Source organism: Sphaerulina musiva (genome assembly GCF_000320565.1).
Source record: "Sphaerulina musiva SO2202 unplaced genomic scaffold SEPMUscaffold_1, whole genome shotgun sequence".
NCBI lineage: Eukaryota > Fungi > Ascomycota > Dothideomycetes > Mycosphaerellales > Mycosphaerellaceae > Sphaerulina > Sphaerulina musiva.
Window position 1 is genome coordinate 710,625 of NW_016017383.1, and position 18,626 is coordinate 729,250.

General features: G+C 51.9%; 8 protein-coding genes across 8 annotated transcripts; 4 read left to right on the forward strand and 4 right to left on the reverse strand.

Moving 5' to 3' along the window:
* Positions 1-1,323: 1,323 nt before the first annotated feature.
* On the reverse strand, positions 1,324-2,829 carry SEPMUDRAFT_145664 (uncharacterized protein). The gene has a single exon (XM_016903186.1). It carries the CDS (start codon positions 2,675-2,677, stop codon positions 1,493-1,495), a length of 1,185 nt encoding a protein of 394 aa, XP_016764528.1. The 5' UTR covers positions 2,678-2,829; the 3' UTR covers positions 1,324-1,492.
* Positions 2,830-3,183: 354 nt separating this feature from the next.
* On the forward strand, positions 3,184-4,922 carry SEPMUDRAFT_145665 (uncharacterized protein). Its single transcript, XM_016903187.1, has one exon. The coding sequence runs from the start codon at positions 3,291-3,293 to the stop codon at positions 4,647-4,649; it is 1,359 nt and encodes a 452-aa protein (XP_016764529.1). The 5' UTR covers positions 3,184-3,290; the 3' UTR covers positions 4,650-4,922.
* On the forward strand, positions 4,909-6,395 carry SEPMUDRAFT_152636 (uncharacterized protein; the record flags this gene model as incomplete). Its single annotated transcript, XM_016907476.1, has 2 exons — positions 4,909-5,150; positions 5,210-6,395. 2 exons carry the CDS (start codon positions 4,909-4,911, stop codon positions 6,357-6,359), a joined length of 1,392 nt encoding a protein of 463 aa, XP_016764530.1. The 3' UTR covers positions 6,360-6,395.
* Positions 6,396-6,400: 5 nt separating this feature from the next.
* Positions 6,401-8,815, reverse strand: SEPMUDRAFT_75559 (WD40 repeat-like protein). The gene is made up of 2 exons (XM_016910109.1): positions 7,229-8,815; positions 6,401-7,172 (listed from the first exon to the last, which is right to left on the reverse strand). The coding sequence occupies exons 1-2, from the start codon at positions 8,709-8,711 to the stop codon at positions 6,688-6,690; spliced, it is 1,968 nt and encodes a 655-aa protein (XP_016764531.1). The 5' UTR covers positions 8,712-8,815; the 3' UTR covers positions 6,401-6,687.
* Positions 8,816-9,225: 410 nt separating this feature from the next.
* Positions 9,226-12,495, forward strand: SEPMUDRAFT_55724 (WD40 repeat-like protein; the record flags this gene model as incomplete). Its single annotated transcript, XM_016909372.1, has 1 exon — positions 9,226-12,495. The coding sequence occupies one exon, from the start codon at positions 9,226-9,228 to the stop codon at positions 12,442-12,444; it is 3,219 nt and encodes a 1,072-aa protein (XP_016764532.1). The 3' UTR covers positions 12,445-12,495.
* A 91-nt stretch (positions 12,496-12,586) lies between these two features.
* On the reverse strand, positions 12,587-14,413 carry SEPMUDRAFT_145666 (uncharacterized protein). The gene is made up of 3 exons (XM_016903188.1): positions 14,181-14,413; positions 13,712-14,061; positions 12,587-13,650 (listed from the first exon to the last, which is right to left on the reverse strand). The coding sequence occupies exons 1-3, from the start codon at positions 14,202-14,204 to the stop codon at positions 13,152-13,154; spliced, it is 873 nt and encodes a 290-aa protein (XP_016764533.1). The 5' UTR covers positions 14,205-14,413; the 3' UTR covers positions 12,587-13,151.
* Positions 14,414-15,186: 773 nt separating this feature from the next.
* Positions 15,187-15,795, forward strand: SEPMUDRAFT_103800 (uncharacterized protein; the record flags this gene model as incomplete). Its single annotated transcript, XM_016900517.1, has 1 exon — positions 15,187-15,795. One exon carries the CDS (start codon positions 15,187-15,189, stop codon positions 15,793-15,795), a length of 609 nt encoding a protein of 202 aa, XP_016764534.1.
* Positions 15,796-15,883: 88 nt separating this feature from the next.
* SEPMUDRAFT_145667 (uncharacterized protein) lies at positions 15,884-16,369 on the reverse strand. Its single transcript, XM_016903189.1, has one exon. It carries the CDS (start codon positions 16,245-16,247, stop codon positions 16,023-16,025), a length of 225 nt encoding a protein of 74 aa, XP_016764535.1. The 5' UTR covers positions 16,248-16,369; the 3' UTR covers positions 15,884-16,022.
* Positions 16,370-18,626: the final 2,257 nt, after the last annotated feature.

Consider the following 18,626-nt stretch of genomic DNA (forward strand, 5'->3'; position numbering starts at 1 on the left):
ACCTAAAATAATTCCTGAAATAATCCATGAAATATTTCGCGAAATCATTTAGCAATCTTTTTAAGAAATAATTACTCACTATTGGCCGTAAACGATCAAGGTAGACGAATTGCGCCGGAATCGATTTCTGAATTAATTAGCCTTCTACTTAGTACTTAAGATAACAAAGGTTTAGTAACTTACGGTCGAGGAGGGAATTGATTCGTAAATTATTTCCCAAATTGATTGCTCTCCTTAGCCCTCTCTCGCTCCGTTCTCGATTAGCTTATTGGTGATTTAATTCAGGAATCGGTTCGCGAATTAATTGCTTTCTAGTGTAGCTTCCTCGTCGTGGTTGTGGTTTAAGAAAAGAGGAAACAGGAAATCCAGTGTGGATTCTAGAGCTTATAAGTATAGTGTACCATCAGTCACGTGAAATGCTAGCGCAAAGCCAAAGTATGGTGCAGCGAGGGTGACTTGGCGAAGTGGAACGTGCCCCTCGCACCTGAACTCAATTCAATGGTACACCGACCCGTGAACACCTTCCAGCCGAAGCAAGTCTAGCTCGAGCCTCGAGACTTTCGGGCGAGAAGAGCCGGAGTAGGGTGCCGCGGAGCCGCGAGGCTGCTCGCAGCGACGCAGACCAATAAGTCCATGTCTCCATCATGTCTCCATGTCTCCACGATCGGGGCAGGATATGGATTGGCGTATACCAGCAGCATCGCTGCATGACGCTACGCACACCTGATGTCTTTGCTGCACACCTCCTGCAGTCCGCAGAGCAACCGGGAGGCATTCGCACAACCCAAGTGACGCCGTCGCGCCAGCCTGCAGCTGCGCCGTGTACGTGTATACCTTAGCTGCCTTCTTCGCGTATTCTTGGTGAGGCCCAAATAAATCAGGTATTGGCGAGGTCTCAAGGTGCAGACTGCAGTAGGTGGTGGGCCATGGCCGCCATGCCAATGCTGCACGTTACCGGCTCGTGATGATAGGTGGATTAAGATAAAGTGCTGCAGCGGGGCCAAGACATACTTTGCGACCAGTAGTGCTGCTGGAAAAAAGATGATGCATACAGGTAGGTTCGAAGCGATGCATACATGTAGGTCACCTGACGTCTGTGGAAGAGCGAGGTGGTGGACCGTGGAAGAGGTGTCAAGAGGTTGGTGCAGTGGTGGTGGGAGAGAGAAAGGAGATGATCGCGTGCCTGGCTGGCACTCCTCCTCTCGGCACCTTGTGCATCGTCTGTGCTTGTCTGTGAGACATTCGACTTCGACACTTCATCAACTGATCACCGACAGGGTTGTGAACTCTACCTCGCGCTACCTACCCAGTGATACAACAATGCCTGACCTTCCGACTCGTCTAGAACCAATGCAAGTATAGCCGCATATCTGCATGACGTGGTAGCAGAACATTCGTTGGAAGCACAGTAATGCCTTTCCGAGTGGTCGTTGCACCTCAAGGTCCAATGCAAAAACAGCTATATAGCTATAGTACACAGTCATCTTCGGCACTACATCTTTCCTTTCCTTGCCAGCTTCTCTCGTATCGCTGTACTGCTGATCTTGCTCTCGAATCCGCCCTGGGCCGTGCTGCTGTTCCCATCTTCCTCTGCATCCAGTACATCCACCTCGAAGATATCGAGCTCCTTCCAGCCCAGTTCTCGACGTTTGTCGTTGATCGCCTTACCTCCAGCCCTAGTCTCTGCGCTGAGTACGAGCGCCGAGATGCTCTCCTCGGTGATGGTGGGCCCAAAAGGATCCTGGATCTCGACACATTTGACTATGAGTCCGCTTGGGTAATGGATATCAATGGACTTGCCGTTTGGTTCGGGATCGTCGTGTATACTCGCGTGCCGTTGTCCGCGGGTCGCTTCCGTCGAAAAGTCGACAATGGAATTGAAGAATGTCGCAACTGCTTTTTGTCGATCTACCCAACTCTCCACCAGGTTTGCATGTTTCTTCTTCACCAGGAGCCTGTCCCCGGTGATTCCTATAGTAGCGGACCTATCTCCGGAAGTATCTTTTAGGTCGACGGCGAAGACCGTCATGGTAATAAGCAGTTTGTGGCCGATGTGGAGGTGATCCCATGTACCTCCCACCGCGACATCGTAGTGCTTTGACTGACTGGAGGCGGCGGAGCTGGTGTCATCTGCGACTGTTGCGGTTGATTCGCTTGCCTCAATATTGCCAGTCTTCGCGTTGACGAATGCCCTTACCAAGCTCTCGCCCGCGTCTGACTCCACGCCAAAAGCGAATTGCCACTGTCGACCTGAGTTCGCAAGAGTTTCGAGGTCGATTACTGGCCCGTAAGGATTGCGAGCATATTGCTGACCTGAATGCTCCGCAGACCAAGCGATTAATATGATCCTGGCATCAACGCCATCGGCATCTTCAACATTGATGCTCTTCTGTGTAGCTATGGTGGTGATGAGCTTGTACACTCCTGCAATCAGTGACTGAGTCTGATTGTATAGACTGGATCTGGGAGCTCTCTGAGTGCCCACGAGATGTGGGCAGGCCAAGGCAATCTCCAGCACGGCAGCTCTTGTATGCTCGGATGAATGGAGTTCAACTTCTTTCAAGACTTGGCTCAATGTGTCTTCGTATGCAGCCTTGAGCGCAGGGCCGTCCGCGGGCGATACTGGCGGGAGCAACAGCAAGAAGCGCGGTGGCTCGCCGGCATCAGAAGGGTCCATCGTGGCTAGATGATGCGTACTTCTCGTCCCATGTGTGTCGAGCGTTTGACAGTCGTCGTGCCTGATGGAGTGCTGCCCACTATCTGATTTCAACTGAGACTGTTGAATGATAGGCTTGCCTCCCGGCTGCTACCTGCAGGCTCCAAGGCTTTCGTGATTGTTTGTCGCAGAAATGAGACACTAAGCCGAGGAGCTACATATATAGGCTGAACGCCAAGCTTTATCGCGAGCAGGTGTTGGCTTTAGGGTATCGCATCGACGCGTTCGGTTCTTTCAGTCATCAGATGTGTCCTCACCACCATACATGACCGCGTGATGTGTTGAACGAGTCCTTTCTGCTGCGATATCAGATCCTGCGGACTATGTCAACCACATACAGTACTTGGATATCCTAATCGATAACATAGTAGAACACAGCTTGTCGCTTTGACCGGCCAGTCCAGCCAGTCCAGTCGCGACCGTACAACTACCAGGTACCAATTGCTTGACAGCCCCGGAAAACATGTCTTCTAGCAAGTCGTGGTTCGCACAGACATCCTCCAGCACCAACCGAGTCCCATCAACCTCCAACCATGAGCTGCCGCGATGGCGCAGTTCTTCTCCGTCGTCATCAATGATTCCTCCTCCCATCGTCCAGAGCCAATATATGCCGCCACAGTACCCAGCGACCACACAACCTCGATTCGTAGAGAAGCCGACCGAAGTCGAGGAAAAGCAACAAGAACTCGAAGCCGATCTTCAGTTCTTGCTAGATGCGCAGGCAGAAGGCCTGATTCAAGGACTAGAGGGTGGAAATGTGGATGACCGTAGCTCCACAGGCAGTACAACGCCCACGGTTCACGGGACGCGCAGCCCTGCTCCGAGGCGGATGCGGCCTCCACGAAGACGGCAACCAGGGTTGCGAAGTGCTCGGAAAGGCATATACAGCAGCATTATTGCCTTAGCAAATCTCAAGAATGGAGAGCTTCAGAACGTTCACGCAGAGGTACACGAGCATGACGCGACTCTTGGTCAGATAGAAGCGTGGGAAAAGAAGCGACAAGGCCTGCATGAAGCTTCTCGCAACGTTGACTCTGAAGAGGAGACGATACGGGTGCAACGTTTGAAGCAGGAAGCCGATGCTTTGCAAGTTGAAATCAATCGAGTGGAGTTGAGCCTCACGGAGATGAAGACCAGACATCGGAAACTGGTGAGTCAGGCTGCTGCCATGGAGAACTCCGTACAGGCCCGCATCGCATCCTATACGGAAAGCCTGCGACTACTTGAGAACGACATCCAGAAATTCCTGCGTCGTAGCCCCGACGGCCTTCATGCCAGACCACTGGCAGCATCATCTGCAGAGGTCAAAGCCTCGGTATGGCAACTACCTCCCCAACGAAGAAACCTTGACCTAGCTAAAGCGTACTGGAACGAGCAGCGCGAACAAGCGCTACAGCATGCTGAGGACACAAAGTTCGAGAAGTCCGCTCTAATTGAAGGTGCTGGGATGTGGCGCGAAGCAGTGACAGAGGTGACAGACTTCGAAAAACAGCTCAGGACCGAGATGTCTGCATTGCGGCCATCGTCACCGAACTCGCAGTCGGCTTGGGACGACCCTCCGAGCACAAGTATTTCAGATAATGAACATGCCGATCGCATGCAACACATACTCGAGAAGATAGACAACGTGGCCGAGTCGCTGCATGCGAAGTTGCAGAAGGCCGAAGAGCGGAATTGGAAGCTGCTACAAGCGGCGCTTGGAGCAGAGCTGGATGCGCTTAGTCGAGGCAAACAGATACTCGCAAGTGCTTTGAGCGCAGCCGGTAGCAAGTCCCCGGAAACAGGTGGGCATGAGCTCAAGAAGGCAAACTCTAGTGAAGAGATAGATGCGCTTGACAAGAGTTTCTCCGCATCTCGAGCCGTGAACGACGACGATGAAGAGCCGCCGCCTGAATTACTCTTTTCCAAAGCTCATGATGTAGACACTGAATGAAGAAATGGATCCGTCTCCTACATCCTACAGGTCAGGTACATACATGTACCTACGAAAGACTGCGCGGGCTTACATAAGCTTGAAAGCTCGACCCTTCGACCTCAACAGCCGAGTGGCTAACAGTAAACTACTTCCGTGCCATACATAGCACTCTCGGGTCCCGTCAGCGCAGTCCTATGGTGCAGACGTGAGCAAATGATGTTCCCAAGTCTGACGAATTCTGTGACTGAGAGGCTCAGGTACCTGTACCGGACGAGCCATGACCGAGCCAACCTATTCGTTCCCAATACCTTCATTACATGATGACACACCTCTCGACTGTCGGATATATCATCCCCCAGGTCTTCACGACCTGGTCGCCGGAGACAGCAAAAAGATTCGAGGCGCTATCGTCGGGCATCCATATGCGCCTCTGGGAGGCTCATATGATGATCACGTTGTCTTATCGGTGACCGAGTGTCTGCTCGATCAAGGCTATGTTGTAACGACTTTCAACTTCAGGTGCGTACTGTTCATGTTGGAAACTTCGTAAAAATTAACACAATTGACGTCTGAATTAGAGGTGCAGGCCACTCTGCCGGAAAGACATCTTGGACTGGCAGACCGGAGATTGACGACTTCTGTTCCATCATTGGTCTGCTATATTACTACCTAAGCACTCTGGTGATACCCGTACAATTCGACATCTTGGCCTCAGTTGACCAGTCCAGCTTCGATGGTCCGCTGCTGCAAACCGATGCTGATACCACAGGTCAGGCTTCTCTGGAGCTCCTTCTCGCGGGCTACTCTTTCGCTTCCCTGGTTCTATGTCGCCTGCCGGCAGTCTTCACCATACTAAATCGCTTCAAGAGCGCTGAGAATGGCACCGCAGCGACAGAGATCTTCTTACGAGCTCGCACCCTAGCAATTCAGCACCGAAAGACCATCGCGACAAGACTCCAACGTGGACGACGACCATCATCGACCTCTCCTTCCAAACCAGCACACTGGCGAAATCCATCTCACGTGATATTAGGAGGCGAAGAAAGCGAGTTGGCCTCCAGTCGTCGTCGACACAGCCGCGGCGACTCGCGCGGAAGTTTCGAAGCCATACGCGAGTTACCTCGTACGATCAAATCACACATGCATCGACCACGCAGTGGGCAATTTCACCTTCGCACGTCTTCGGATCGCGAACAGGAACAACAACACAATACGGTCTCAAGCGAGCCACAAAAACAACTTCATCAACAACAACTTCAACAACAACGACAGCCCATATCAATACGCTACCTCCTCATCAGTCCAGTCCTCATCCCACTCTCCACGACTCTCGTCCCGCCTGGTATCCCTTTCATATCAGCAACAACAACAGCAACAGCAACAGCAACAGCAGCAGGAGGAGGACGAAGTACTTCACTCGAAACAGAAGAGAAGAGTACTGCAGCAGGAGTTTTCTCCCTCCAATATCCAACACTGATAGCCTTCGGATCATCTGATACTTTTACATCGAGTAAGAAACTTTGTCAATGGGCAGAACGACTCGCAAAGGATTCTGCTGCTGTTGCTGCTCTTGCCACTCCTGCTACTACTAATACTACTGCTACTGCTCCACATCCAGTTGATGCAAAGGTAGAATGGACACAAATTGACGGGGCGGGACATTTTTGGCGAGAGGGAGGTGTGATGAGAGAGTTGCAGGGGAATATTCGTGAATGGGTGGCGAAATAGGAGGAGGAAGATTAGGAGGAGGAGGATGGATAGCACCCACTTGAGTTACAAACAGATTTGGTTTGTTTTAGTTAAAAGAAGATACATATATCCTCTTCTCTTTCCTTCTTCTTCTCCTTCTCTTTCTCTTCTATTTCGAAATACGCAGTGAGATATAATGGTATCTCATGCAAGAACCTCATCTCCACGCTTGCTTGCTCGCTTACTCGCTCGCTCGATTTCCTTTGATAATATTTTGTTCTTCTGTCATGACATCCGTTCATCAGAGCCCGCTGAACCGCCACCATGCAGAGTCGCATCACTTTCCGTTTTACGACATACGCAATAATCATATCTTTACACCCCAAACGCCCCGTCCTGCGCAAACACCCAACCAATCGCCTCCTTGATTGGTAAGTTGACTTTGTGGCGCCCAAGAAACATTTGCAACCTCATATTCACATTTCCAGCTCGCAAAGGGTCCCTTCCCAGAAGAGGGAGCTTGCTCTGTCCCATTGCCGTTCATGGTTGATACAGTAGCTTGATTCTGGGAATTCAACAAATCCCAAATTAGCACTGTGCTGTCGTCTGCACCAGAAGCCAACATGCCTCTTCGGCTGGGGTTCCATTCGATGGTGTTCAGATTTCCTTGATGACCACGAAGTTCTAGGAGGGCAGTGCCGGGCTGACGAACGTCCAGTATGCGGATTATGTTGCTGTCCGAGGCGAAGGTTGCCAGGAGATGCGCATCGTGTGGGGAGGCGGCGAGTCGTAATAGAGGCGGGGCTGCTGGCATGTGTGATTTGGAAGGCGATGAAGCAGAGGGTGATGATGCTAAATAATGTCAGTGACTGGTATCATATCTACATGGACGAAGGGGAACAACTGACCCTTGTCTGCTTTCTCAGCCGGCTCGTAGATGATCGTCGAATGCTCCAGGCTCCTCAAATCAAACATGCGCACGCTGCCGTCTGCTCCGCATGATACAAAGACGTCCACTGAACCTGCGCAAAACCGCACGTCAAATACTTCCTTATCGTGCGCAATCAGCTGGGTCTTCGCTGTCAGGGTTGGTATATCCCATATTGTACATGTAGTATCAATGGACGAGGTTATGATCAGCTTGGGAGAGAGTGTATTCCAGTCCAGCGACGTTAGAGGAGCCGTATGCTCGGGCGTTTTGCTATTCGAGAGCAGCGCCAAGGGTTGTAGCTTCTGCGGCGCGGGATCTCGGATATTGACAGAAGCGCTTCTGTTGATATGTGATGAGTGTGGTGTAGAAGGTGCTGGTAAGCTCCATAACCGCAGATGGTCTCCACTGGTTGCTAACAGATCCGTGCTCGACTTCTGCGAGCTGGGAGGCTCCCAGAGTATCCTCGTTACTGGATACGCGCATGTGGCCTCGGCCGCTTTGCTGTACTCAATTCCATATGGTGCTTGTCCTGGAGCGTTCACGTCCTGCGGAGTGATGTGGGTGTCCAGGATCTGTATGAAATTGTGCGGATCTTCCAAATAGCTGCCCACGGCTATCTTGCCAGCTCCACTGCCCTGCACCGGCCATTTGCACCAGTCAAAGGCATAGGTAGGGAAAGGCGCGAGGTAATTGGAATTCGTGGGCTGCTCAGAGTAGCTGATAAAGGCTGTGCCCTGGGGTCCCTCGTTCGCATCTGATATCGCCCGCGATCGAATGTCTGTGAGGTTCAGAGGACTGTGTGAAGGCCCGGCGCCTTGGGAGGGTGTCTGCGCATTGGAAAGGTTGTATGCTTTCGGATTGGACGTCGTCGGTGTCTGAGCGGGCGTCTGGTTGAAAGGTATATATTTGGAGGCGCCCTCTATCGTCCCGACGCTGGGGCTACTTCGCGAGTGACTATGGAGGGTATTTGTTCGAGAGGGCGGCGCGTACTGCGAGGCATTGTTCTGCAGCGGCTGAGACTGCATGGTGGGGATCGTCGTCGGGGCGGTGTACGCTGTGAACACTGGTGGTCGCGAGCCTCCCGCTGGTTGAAGTGCTCCAGGCAGTCCTCCTCCTCCTCCTGCTGCTGCTGCTGCTGCTGCTCCTACACCCCCACTGCCTCCAGACGAAGATGGGCCGGCGTTGGAAGGGATCACGCTCTGGACGTTGTATGATGGCGTCGCGGTGGCCGAATATGGCGATTCTTTGTACTGCGGCTGTTGAGGCAGGTAGTTCTGCAGCGACGGCACGCGCTCGTGCGCCGCTCTCCTCGGGCTGGCGCCGTAATAAGATTGTTGAGCCTCTCCCGGGATGGTCGACCCCGGCGCTGACAAGGAAGCCGATGGTAGTTGGTGGTCGTTCCCGACGAGGCCTCCTCCCGGCCCTAGCAGTCCGCCTGCTGTTTTCCCACTCTGCGGCATGCTGACATTGTTGTTGTTGTTGTCGCTGTCGTTGTTGTTGGTTTTGCTGTTGCTGTTGCTGTTGCTGTTGCTGCTGTGATTCAGAGAGGCATAGGCATTGTGCGAGCTGTCTGAGTCCGCGAAGGAATCCGTCCCGGCGCTCGTGGTCCCGCTCGCGATGCGCTGCAGGTTACTACCCAACCCTATAGAGCCACTAGACGCCGCCGCCTGGATTATGCCCTCTCCGATGCTGTGTCTGCTGGGCTGGTGATGGTGGGACAAATGGAAGGGCATTTTATTATTGTTGTCGACGAACAACCAAGAGAGAGAGACTCGTGTGCATCGACAACACCGACACGTTTCTCTGCAGTCTGCTCCTGGACGCTATCGGGGTTTTGATTGTCAGCTACGGTAAGGTCCCAGTAGCTAGCTGCTCTGCTGTACGCCAGGGCCGCCAAGGCTCGCTTATTCTCAAGTGAGGTTTCGAATCTTTCCCAGCCCAACCTCCTCTACACACAACACGACGGGAACTCCGATGCAGCATGAACATCATCGCGTTCCGGTCACGGCACTGGCCCTCTGGAACTACGATGTTCTGCTCGCTGGATCGGGGAGCACTCTGAGCCTCTATGACGCCAAGACCAAAATCCTACTGCAATCTGTACCTGTCTTCGAGGGACAGACCATTCATGGCATACTCGTGAACAGCGAGCGTCTCGGTCATGTCCTGGTATGGGGAGGCCAGTACCTACGACAATTTCACTTCAGCTCTGGGCTGCGTCATCTTCCTTTCCGCTATGAAGCAAGTGAAATTGTAGCAGCCCGGGACTGGATATTAGATGCTGCTGTCTTTCCAGGAGACCCTCGAAGGGCGGCCATCATCACTGCCCACAATTCGTTGACTATCGCGACGGGACTTCCAAAGTCCCTGGAGCTAGACCTGAAAGAGGTAGTACCTGGCTCCAATTGCATCTTGTACTGCGCTCAAGTAACATGGCTAAGTCATTCATCGTGTCTCATTGCTTCAGGAACTGCTTTTGGCGATATCATAGTGTGGACGTTGCACTTTTCACAAGATGACCTTTCATGGAAACATCAGACGCATTATTCGTTCTCCGCTCACGATGGATCAGTCTTTGGTGTGCAGATATCGTCGCCCGAGCACAAGGACATGTTGGGCGGCCGGCAGAGGGTGCTGGCTAGCTGCAGCGACGATAGAACGGTGCGGCTATGGGACATCTCCGATCTCTCCATACAAGATGACAATCGTATGCAACGAGAAACTGGCTTCGGGTCTACTGTAAGCAAAGATGATCACATGCCCACCTGCCTGGCCAAGCAAATGGGTCACATCTCCAGAATCTGGCAAATACGATTTGTCCGAGGTGACAACAATCTCAATCTGCTGTCCTTTGGGGAGGATGCAACATGTGTGTCCTGGACAATACAAGTAGAGGCTGACTCTTCCGTGGCTATGAAGCAAGTCCGTGTTCAAAAGGCCCATGATGGTAAGAACATTTGGTCGGTGGCAGTCCGCCCTGGGATGAGCAGTACGAGTGATGATAGCACTCCTGTCGGTGGATGCATAGTCACGGGGGGCGCGGATGGTGCTATTGCTGTCGCTCAGGTCGACAGCTACGATCGCTCCAAATCGCAAGCTCCGGCTTCCGCAACGCCTTACCGAGCTTTTGGCTTCATTTCTTCCCATACGATCGTGGCAATCACAGATTTAGGAAGCTTGGAGCTTCTCAACCTCAGGCTGATGGAAGGCACCGTGGCGAGCAAGCCGATTAGTACACATGTGCCTCAATTACGCGGATACTCTGCTATGGCTTCCATACCGGGTATAGCATTTTTTGCTGGTAAAGGTGAGGTCTACTACTACACGCTGAGAGACACCCAACATCACGTTCTTGTGGATGTAGGCGAGAAGGTGGCGTCATTGTTCGCACAAGAGATCGCAGACGATCGGTATGAAACAGCACAATGCAGTCTCCTGGTCACTACAGTAAAAACCAAGGCTGCAACATGGTACCTCTGTAAGAGACACGATGAACCTGAGATCATCACAATCACGGATACTTTCGATGTGGAGTTGCCACATGGGTTTGTGGTTACGAGCTTTGTTGAATTTGCGTGGCGAGAGGGAAGATGGATGGCACTCGGCTCACGATCTGGATGCGTAGCCATCTACGATCTACGATCCAGAAGCGAGAACGCAAGACCTGTACAGCATCTTATGCTATATCCTGGTGTACACGGCAAAGAAGCAGTCACCGCACTGTTGTGCTCCTCTGATATCCTCTTTTCCACTGGTCGTGATGGAACATACGCAGCGCACATTATTGAATCTTCGGGTCAGAGTTCCGACGACTCAGACAGCTCCTGTGCAAGTGTTATCAGCCTGCGCCCGATACACCAGCTATCGCTGCCACTAGGACCCAATATAGAGACACTCATCATTGCTCCGGACGGCAATATCTGGGTCTGCGGCTTTCGAGGAAAACAGTTCGTCATCTGGGACACTCGTACACAAGAGGAAGTCATGGTCGTAGAGTGTGGTGGTGCCCATCGCAGTTTTGCATTCCAGGCAGGGACTGATGGCGGCACGTTCGTCTGGACGAAAGCATCTGAACTGCACTACCAACATCAAAGCCAGCGCCCGTACTGCTTATTGGACAGTGGTGGTCACGGCCGAGAGATCAAAGCCTCGGCCATGTCCCCTATCAACTCGAGCCTGGTAGCAACTGGGGCTGAGGATACCAACATCAAGCTACATGTGCTCGATAGTGGCAGATGGCGATGTGTGCACACACTTCAGAAGCACATCACAGGCATCCAACACCTCCAGTGGTCCGAGGATGGAAGGTATCTCTTCTCAAGCGGAGGCGTGGAAGAACTCTACGTTTGGCGAATCAGCCATGATGTCTTAGAATTGGGCATAGGCGTGCTCTGCGAATCCATATATCCCTTCAGCACGGCCTCTGATCTGCGTATCATGAACTTTGATGCCCGAAATGTCGAACGCGGGTTCCATATAACGATAGCATACTCCAACTCTGCCATTTCCAAGTGGCAATACCGAGATAAGACCTGGACACTGTTAGCGAATGGGGACTATCTGACTTCCTGTCTAACGCAATGCCTCCATCTGAGCTTTCATGACGGTCGACTCGACGCACAGCAGGAAATTTTGTACACAGCAAGCACAGACGGACATCTCGTTTCCTGGAGCTCACCATCTCCCAGTACATCGCAACAACCAGGCCTTCTCACCTGGCACACCAGACACAAAGTGCACCAGAACGCGATTCTCAGTTTGACCTCGCATAATCTATCACCAGATCGCCACATACTAATTACAGGAGGCGACGACAATGCCCTCGCTTTGACGCTCATATCATCTCAACCTCGCTCCGAGACATCTGAGGAGAGGAGTAATGAAGCTACAATACACACTCTCCTCATCCCCCAAGCCCATGCCGCTGCCGTGACGGCACTCCAAATTGTGCGTCACGAGGGAAATGAAAGCTTGTGGTTCGTGAGTGGGAGTATCGATCAGAGGATTAAACTATGGAAAGTTGAGTTTGGGGATGGAGAAGGAGTAGAAGGGGTTGATATCGCACTGAAGAAGAATGTGCATACTGCTGTGGCGGATGTTTCTTCGATGGAGCTTGTGGGACGGGACAGGGTTTTGGTTTGTGGTGTTGGGATGGATTTGTGGAGGATTGATTGGGAACGAATGGGTCAGTAGTTAGGTGTAGGGGGAGAGGGGGAGAGGTATTGTCGACTTGCATGAAGGGAGAAAGAGAGAGAGAAAGAGAGAGAGAGAGAGAGAGAGAGAGAGAGAGAGAGAGAGAGAGAGAGAAGAGTCAACTGATCTCACATCATGACATGCCAAATGGTATCTATCATCTCGCGTCTGACCTTTACCATACAGTATTTGCCATTTCATTTCGACCTCCTCCTTGTGCTTTCTCTCCCTAGTCATCACACACCATAGCTACCTGTACCTCCTAGCTAGCCTCGCGCACCTTCCACATCTACAGGCCACTTCTCCAAGCCCAAGCCCCTATCCGACAGATCCATAACAAGATAGGTAGATAGAACAAGGGTGAGAAAAACACTCACTCCTTCACTCTCGAATCGCCTCCAACGCCATGCTGTACATGCCCTGCTCTGCCACCAAAGTGGCCGCAGGGGTATAAGTGAAATTGCCCCAACTCCGAATTTGCGCTTCTCTTTCTTTCGTTCCCAACCTTGACAATTCGTTTTTGTTCCCCCAAGATCATAAAAAAAATAAGGAAAATGGAAAAAAAAGAGACATAAAAGGGGGTAGTACATTAAGAAAAAGCACAAAGAGCGATAGGAAAAAAAAGGGAGAACAATTTCATTCCCCACTGTCGTCAATAATATTTTGGATTTCTTTTTTGATTTTCTTTCATTATGAGGTTTCTTCATTCATTGCTGTAAAATGGCAACATTCGTCCCATCGGTAGATGATCGCAAATTCGACGGCTGAAGTCTCTGTCTCGTATTTCCAATCCAGCAGTTTCCTGGTCTGCTGCCGGAAGGTTCGTACACTGCGACGGTGCAATTGCTTCCCGAATGAGCATAGTTGTATGCGGCGCAGATTTCGATGCAGTCGCTGAAGCTGTAGACGAAGGCTTGGGCGATGATGTCTTGGTTGTCGTTGTTGTTGTCGTTGTCGTCGTCGTCGTTGCTCATTGAAAGAGGGTTTTCGAGGTCGCAGAATTTGGTGAAGGCGAGGCCGGCTGGGACTGATGATGATGATGATGAGGTTGTGGATGCGTACTGGGATGTGTAATCTGTGTTATTCGATGCTGGGCAGTCGTTGAGTGGTTCGTAGGTCGGTGTTGGTGCTGCAAAAGTCGAGGTTGGAGACGCGGTGATTTTGGTTCCTGTTGCTGGTAGTGCCGTATTTGTAACGTTGGTACCGCTGCAAGACAGTCAGTCAGTTGCTGGAAGTATGCTGCGGTAAGATATATATATGGACTTACGCCAGTTGTGTTTGATGTTCATCTCGTAGTTGCCTTCCACCGACCGCACCTCCTACTGCTGCGCCCACAACCACCAATGACATGGCAAGCGCCACCACCAAGAATGTCTTAATCTTCATACCAAAGATAATCCGCGGTGGGCGATTGTTGCCGTCCCCATGATACCGCCCGTTCCCGCTGAATTTTCCATCGTAAAGTGGTGATTCGCGTATCACGGGATACTTGTCGGAAACGGGATATATTGTGTCGTCGTACTCCAGACCGTGTGCAGGTGCCACTTCAGGTGCGTTGTGATATTGATACAGAGCACTCAGTCGCTGGGGTGGCAATGACATGCGAGCCTGATCACGCTGAACAGAGAGCATATCAGTAAGGTAATTCTTCTTCTCAACAGCCATCTTCTCATTCTCCTCATCACAGCTACATAGACTGGCAATGGTATTCATCCGACGGCAACATGCTTACTTACCTGTGAGGCCTGCACGGAGTCCATAGTTCAACCCAAGTCACGCATCAAGGCCGACCAATTCTCGAGCGACACGATACCGCGAGGAAGCAAGGCGGGGGCGACTACTGTCGGCGTCGATGGAGCGAAGAGAAGAACCGACCAGATGCGAACGGTATTGACGATGGACTGCGAAAGGACATCCGAACAGCAGCCAGAGCAGCAGTGAAACTAGAAGACCAAGGTACTGCGAAGCTCGAGTCGCCAGAGAACTAGATAACGAAAGGCTGATTCGTGCCTGCATCTCTGCTGGGCTGGTGCCCGCCCATGCTCCCGCCAGAACAGGCGGAGCCGAAGAGATGGCTTGATTGCATGCATGAATGAGGTCGGCGTGTCAGCCGAAAGCGCAAAGGCTGTTTTGCAGAGGCGCTTGCGCTGACAAGGTTGATGACCGGGCTGCGCTTAAAACATTGAAGCCACAGGACAACCAACAAGATGCATACCATCCCCGACAACACATCCACTCTGCAACATGATGTTGCCGGATTCGGCGTGCTGCACCGGAGAGACTCCACCATTATCCTGGCATACAGTAGCGACAAACAGCATGGGAGCACATTTCCCCTTCGCACCAGTGATACGAAGCTCGATTCAGCAAGTATATGATGCCTCAGCATATATCACCACCCCCAAGGACCAGAGTTTGGAGATGTGCACTGTCCGCCAACGGCATCGCCGAATCGCACACACACCTGTGGCTTGAGCACCGGATGTTCCGAATTCTCACGTGCGTTGAAAGATGAAACCACGTCCAATAAAATCAAATCCTGCAAACTCCAATAATCTCCATCACTCACAGCCTCTCGTGACGTGGGACTCGTTTCGGCGGGGCGTTACACAGGGGCCGCGGGCAATTTGTGGCTTTGCTCGGTGCTCCATCAACTTCATCTGCGAAGGCATGTAGGAGGTATGTACCCTACGGAATGGCTGATACCCTTTCCGCGGTGGAGGTATCATCGAGCAGGAGGAGATGGTTGTGACTGTACCGCCTCCGCGAGATCGCATGGCTGCCGTCCGCGTCTGTCTGCAGAAGTCGCATACAGTAGGAGGTAGGCCATTCCCACGCATCAGCGCTCACGATCACAGAAGACACGGCATGCAGGTACGAGGTGTCGGCGAAGAAGAGGAGTTTTCACCTGCAGCTGTTGTGCTGGTGCATGTACTTCACACCTCTCATTGTATCATTGAGCCACTTGAAAGATGGTGGCAAAGCCTCATCACTCGCTCGACCTGCCCACTGCCCAGGATCATTGCTTGGCAAAGAGTCAGTCAGTCTCCACACTCCAACCCTTCTTCTTCCTCTCCACCTGACTTGAGGGTCAGAAGAAGCAATGCAATTTTGGGGCCACACGCAATCGGGATGTCATCACACGCTTCTCACACTACACTCCATCACGCCTGCACAATCCTGGTCCCCGTCGACGTGTCAGATAATGGAAAGGGCCGCATCGCCCGAGAGATCCACCGCCGCAATATATCGAATCCCGACTTCTCGTCACCCATCCACATATCCACCCTATTCACACGATCCAATGTCACCATCATGCTGGTCTTTGAACGGCCCGATCTCAGCCTTTGACGCATCCATCCAATTTTCACAGCGCTAAGAATGCGGTACAACCGCACTTGCAACAACGAAACACCTCCGTTTGTCCCGAACAAACAGGACGCTGGGCATGTTGCACCAACTTCTTCATCAAACACGTGGTTTCTCTTGAACAGGCTTTGTATGTCAGCGATAGCTTCTGCCATCCCATCACCAGGGCCCATCGTGAAAAGCATCAACGCTGTCAATGGTTTCGAACATCATTCCTTTGCAGGGCATCCCGGGTCGGCTTGGGATGGCCGTGACGACAATACAACTGTGTAACGTGCCTGGAAGATATCGACTTCCCACCTCGTGGCGCGGTGCAGCGTAACTGGACTGTCTGGGATATCCTTCGTCATTTCCGACCTGCGTGGAGGCGGTTCTCGTACGACGTGTGCCTGCAGCCCAGCAACCCTCGGGAGAGTTTTTGTGTGACAGTGCATGGCTTCAGCAAACACCCTACCTCCTACGCACGGCACGCGCACCCGGCCCCATCTTTGCACGATAAGAAGGCATCCTGACTATGTTACGGCACAAATTGTTCCGTAGTGCTCGTACTCTCGATACCCCCTCCCTTATATCGCGAGCGAGCCCTGCCTTTTCTGCCTGCTACGTTGAGGCAACATGCAATATACCACCATGTTCTACATATCAAGTGGCATGGCTAGTTCATGCAGCGGCATCGACCGATCGACGAACCCGACTTTTCCAGCACGAGTCAAGTAGTCAATGTTTTTTCCCTGCACTCCGGAGAAGTCAACGCTCGTGCAGGTAGGTACCTTATAGGCTCATAGCATAGAGCTGCAGTCGTGTAGGAGGTATAGAATATGAGACAGACGACCATATTTGCTTTTGACCCTCTTTTTTTTAACCTCAGGAGGAACAACAAGATTGTCACACTTGTCTGTTCCAGGCTCGAACACCCTGCCTGCCAAACTCCATCGTTTGTTGCGATTGAATTTACCGGCCTCAGACAAGCACATAACCCGAGAGACGGACGGACGGACAGAGAGACATATATCTCTATGTTGAGACAGGTAGACAGGCTCTCGACTCGAACATAAGAGCAACTTTGACAGATCGTGAAAGTGTGAGTCAAGATGATTTGAAGTGTAGGTATGGGGATGGATGGGGCGAGGAAAAGATTTGAAAGTAAAGGAGGTGAAAAGTAATGTTACCTATGTGGGTGATAATCGTGGCTGCAATTAGAAAATTCATGTATTCTTCTCTTCGCGTCCTGTCATCATCAGAATTGTCCATTCACGCTTGACTAAGGTATGTACGCGACAGCCAGCGCTCGCCTCACATCTCATTTGCTAGGAGGCAAGGGAGCTGGTGTCCTCTGGCGCCTTATAAGTAGGCTGAGATCCTCCTGTAGTGCCGAAAGGGCTTTCTATGCCGCTTGATACTTCCGAAGCTGAAATCAAAGTGTTAGCAGACCACTCCAGAGAATGAGACATATAATGCAGCACTTACATCAAGCGTCAAAGCTCTTGAGCTATTCACACCTTGGTCTCTCATTATACCCACCAGCGTCTCACTGTTCTGGAAAAGACCCGTCTTCAGCGAGATGACCACAAACTGCATGCCAGGCCCAGCATGCTCGCGCACATATTGTGCAAGCTGTGTGGTGTTGGCATGATCTAACGCCGCATCGACCTCGTCCAGAACAAAGAAAGGAGAAGGAGCATAGGTGTGCACCGCGAATAGCAAAGCAAGAGCAGCCATCGTCTTCTCGCCACCGGACAAGTGCTCCATGTCTCTGAAGCGCTTCAGTGGCGGCATGGCATGGTACTTGACGCCAGTCAGGTAAGGCTCGTCATCGTCCTCCACGTCTAGAGAGGCAGAACCACCGAGAGGAAAGGAGGGAGTCTTGGTGAGCTCACGATAGACTGGACCTATCTGTTCCGAGATGTGTGTAAATGCTTTGTTGAACAGATCCATGCGGGCTTTGCGAACCTTCTCGAACTCTTTGGCAACCTTGGAGAAGGCGGTTTTGGCGTCATCGAAGTCTTTCTGCACAGCGTTGAGACGTGTACTTGTCGCTTCGAGACGATCTGCCGAGCGCATGTTGGGAGCCATCTTGTCTAAAGCCGCGGAAAGTGTACTGATCTTTTCCGAGAGCTGGGCTCCGCACTCCTCGCTACCGTCTTGCTGCAGGTCCTCTTCGAGCTCAGAGAAGTCAATGTGAATGCCGTAGTCCTTATAACGAGAGGTAGTGGCGCCTTCTTCTTCGTCAACATCCATCGCGTCCTCGTCTTGAAGACTCTCGTCTTCGAGCGGAAGGGCAGCGATTTTGCGACTGCTATCCTCGAGTGGAACGTTGATATTCTCAACTTTACAGGCTCGCAGCACACTATACCGACCACTGGCTGCCTTTTGCACCTCTGCATCGAGGATGGAGATCTCCTTGAGCGTCTTTTCTTGGCCTTTACTGCGTTTTTGGAGATCACGTCGTGCTTCCTGGACCTTTTCACCACGTTCCTCGAAGTCTTTCTTGAGCTCATCAATCTGTGCTTGAATCTCTTCCATATCCTCACTGATCTGGGCAAGCTCAGCAGCGATCTGGTCCTTTTGGGCCTGCAGTTGCACTAACTGGTCCTGGTCACGTTTCGCTGCTGCTTCCGTGGCCTTTAGTCGGCCTTCCGTGGACTGCAACCTCTGATTCTCGTATTCGAGTTGGTTTTCCAGTCTGGAGGTCTGGCGCTTGAACTCGGAATCCTTCACGCGAGCTTCTTCCTGCAGAGCGCCATTTTGTTTCTCGTACTCGCGGATGTTTTCGTATCCAGTGCGTTGGCAAAAGGCTGCGAAGACTTCGTCCT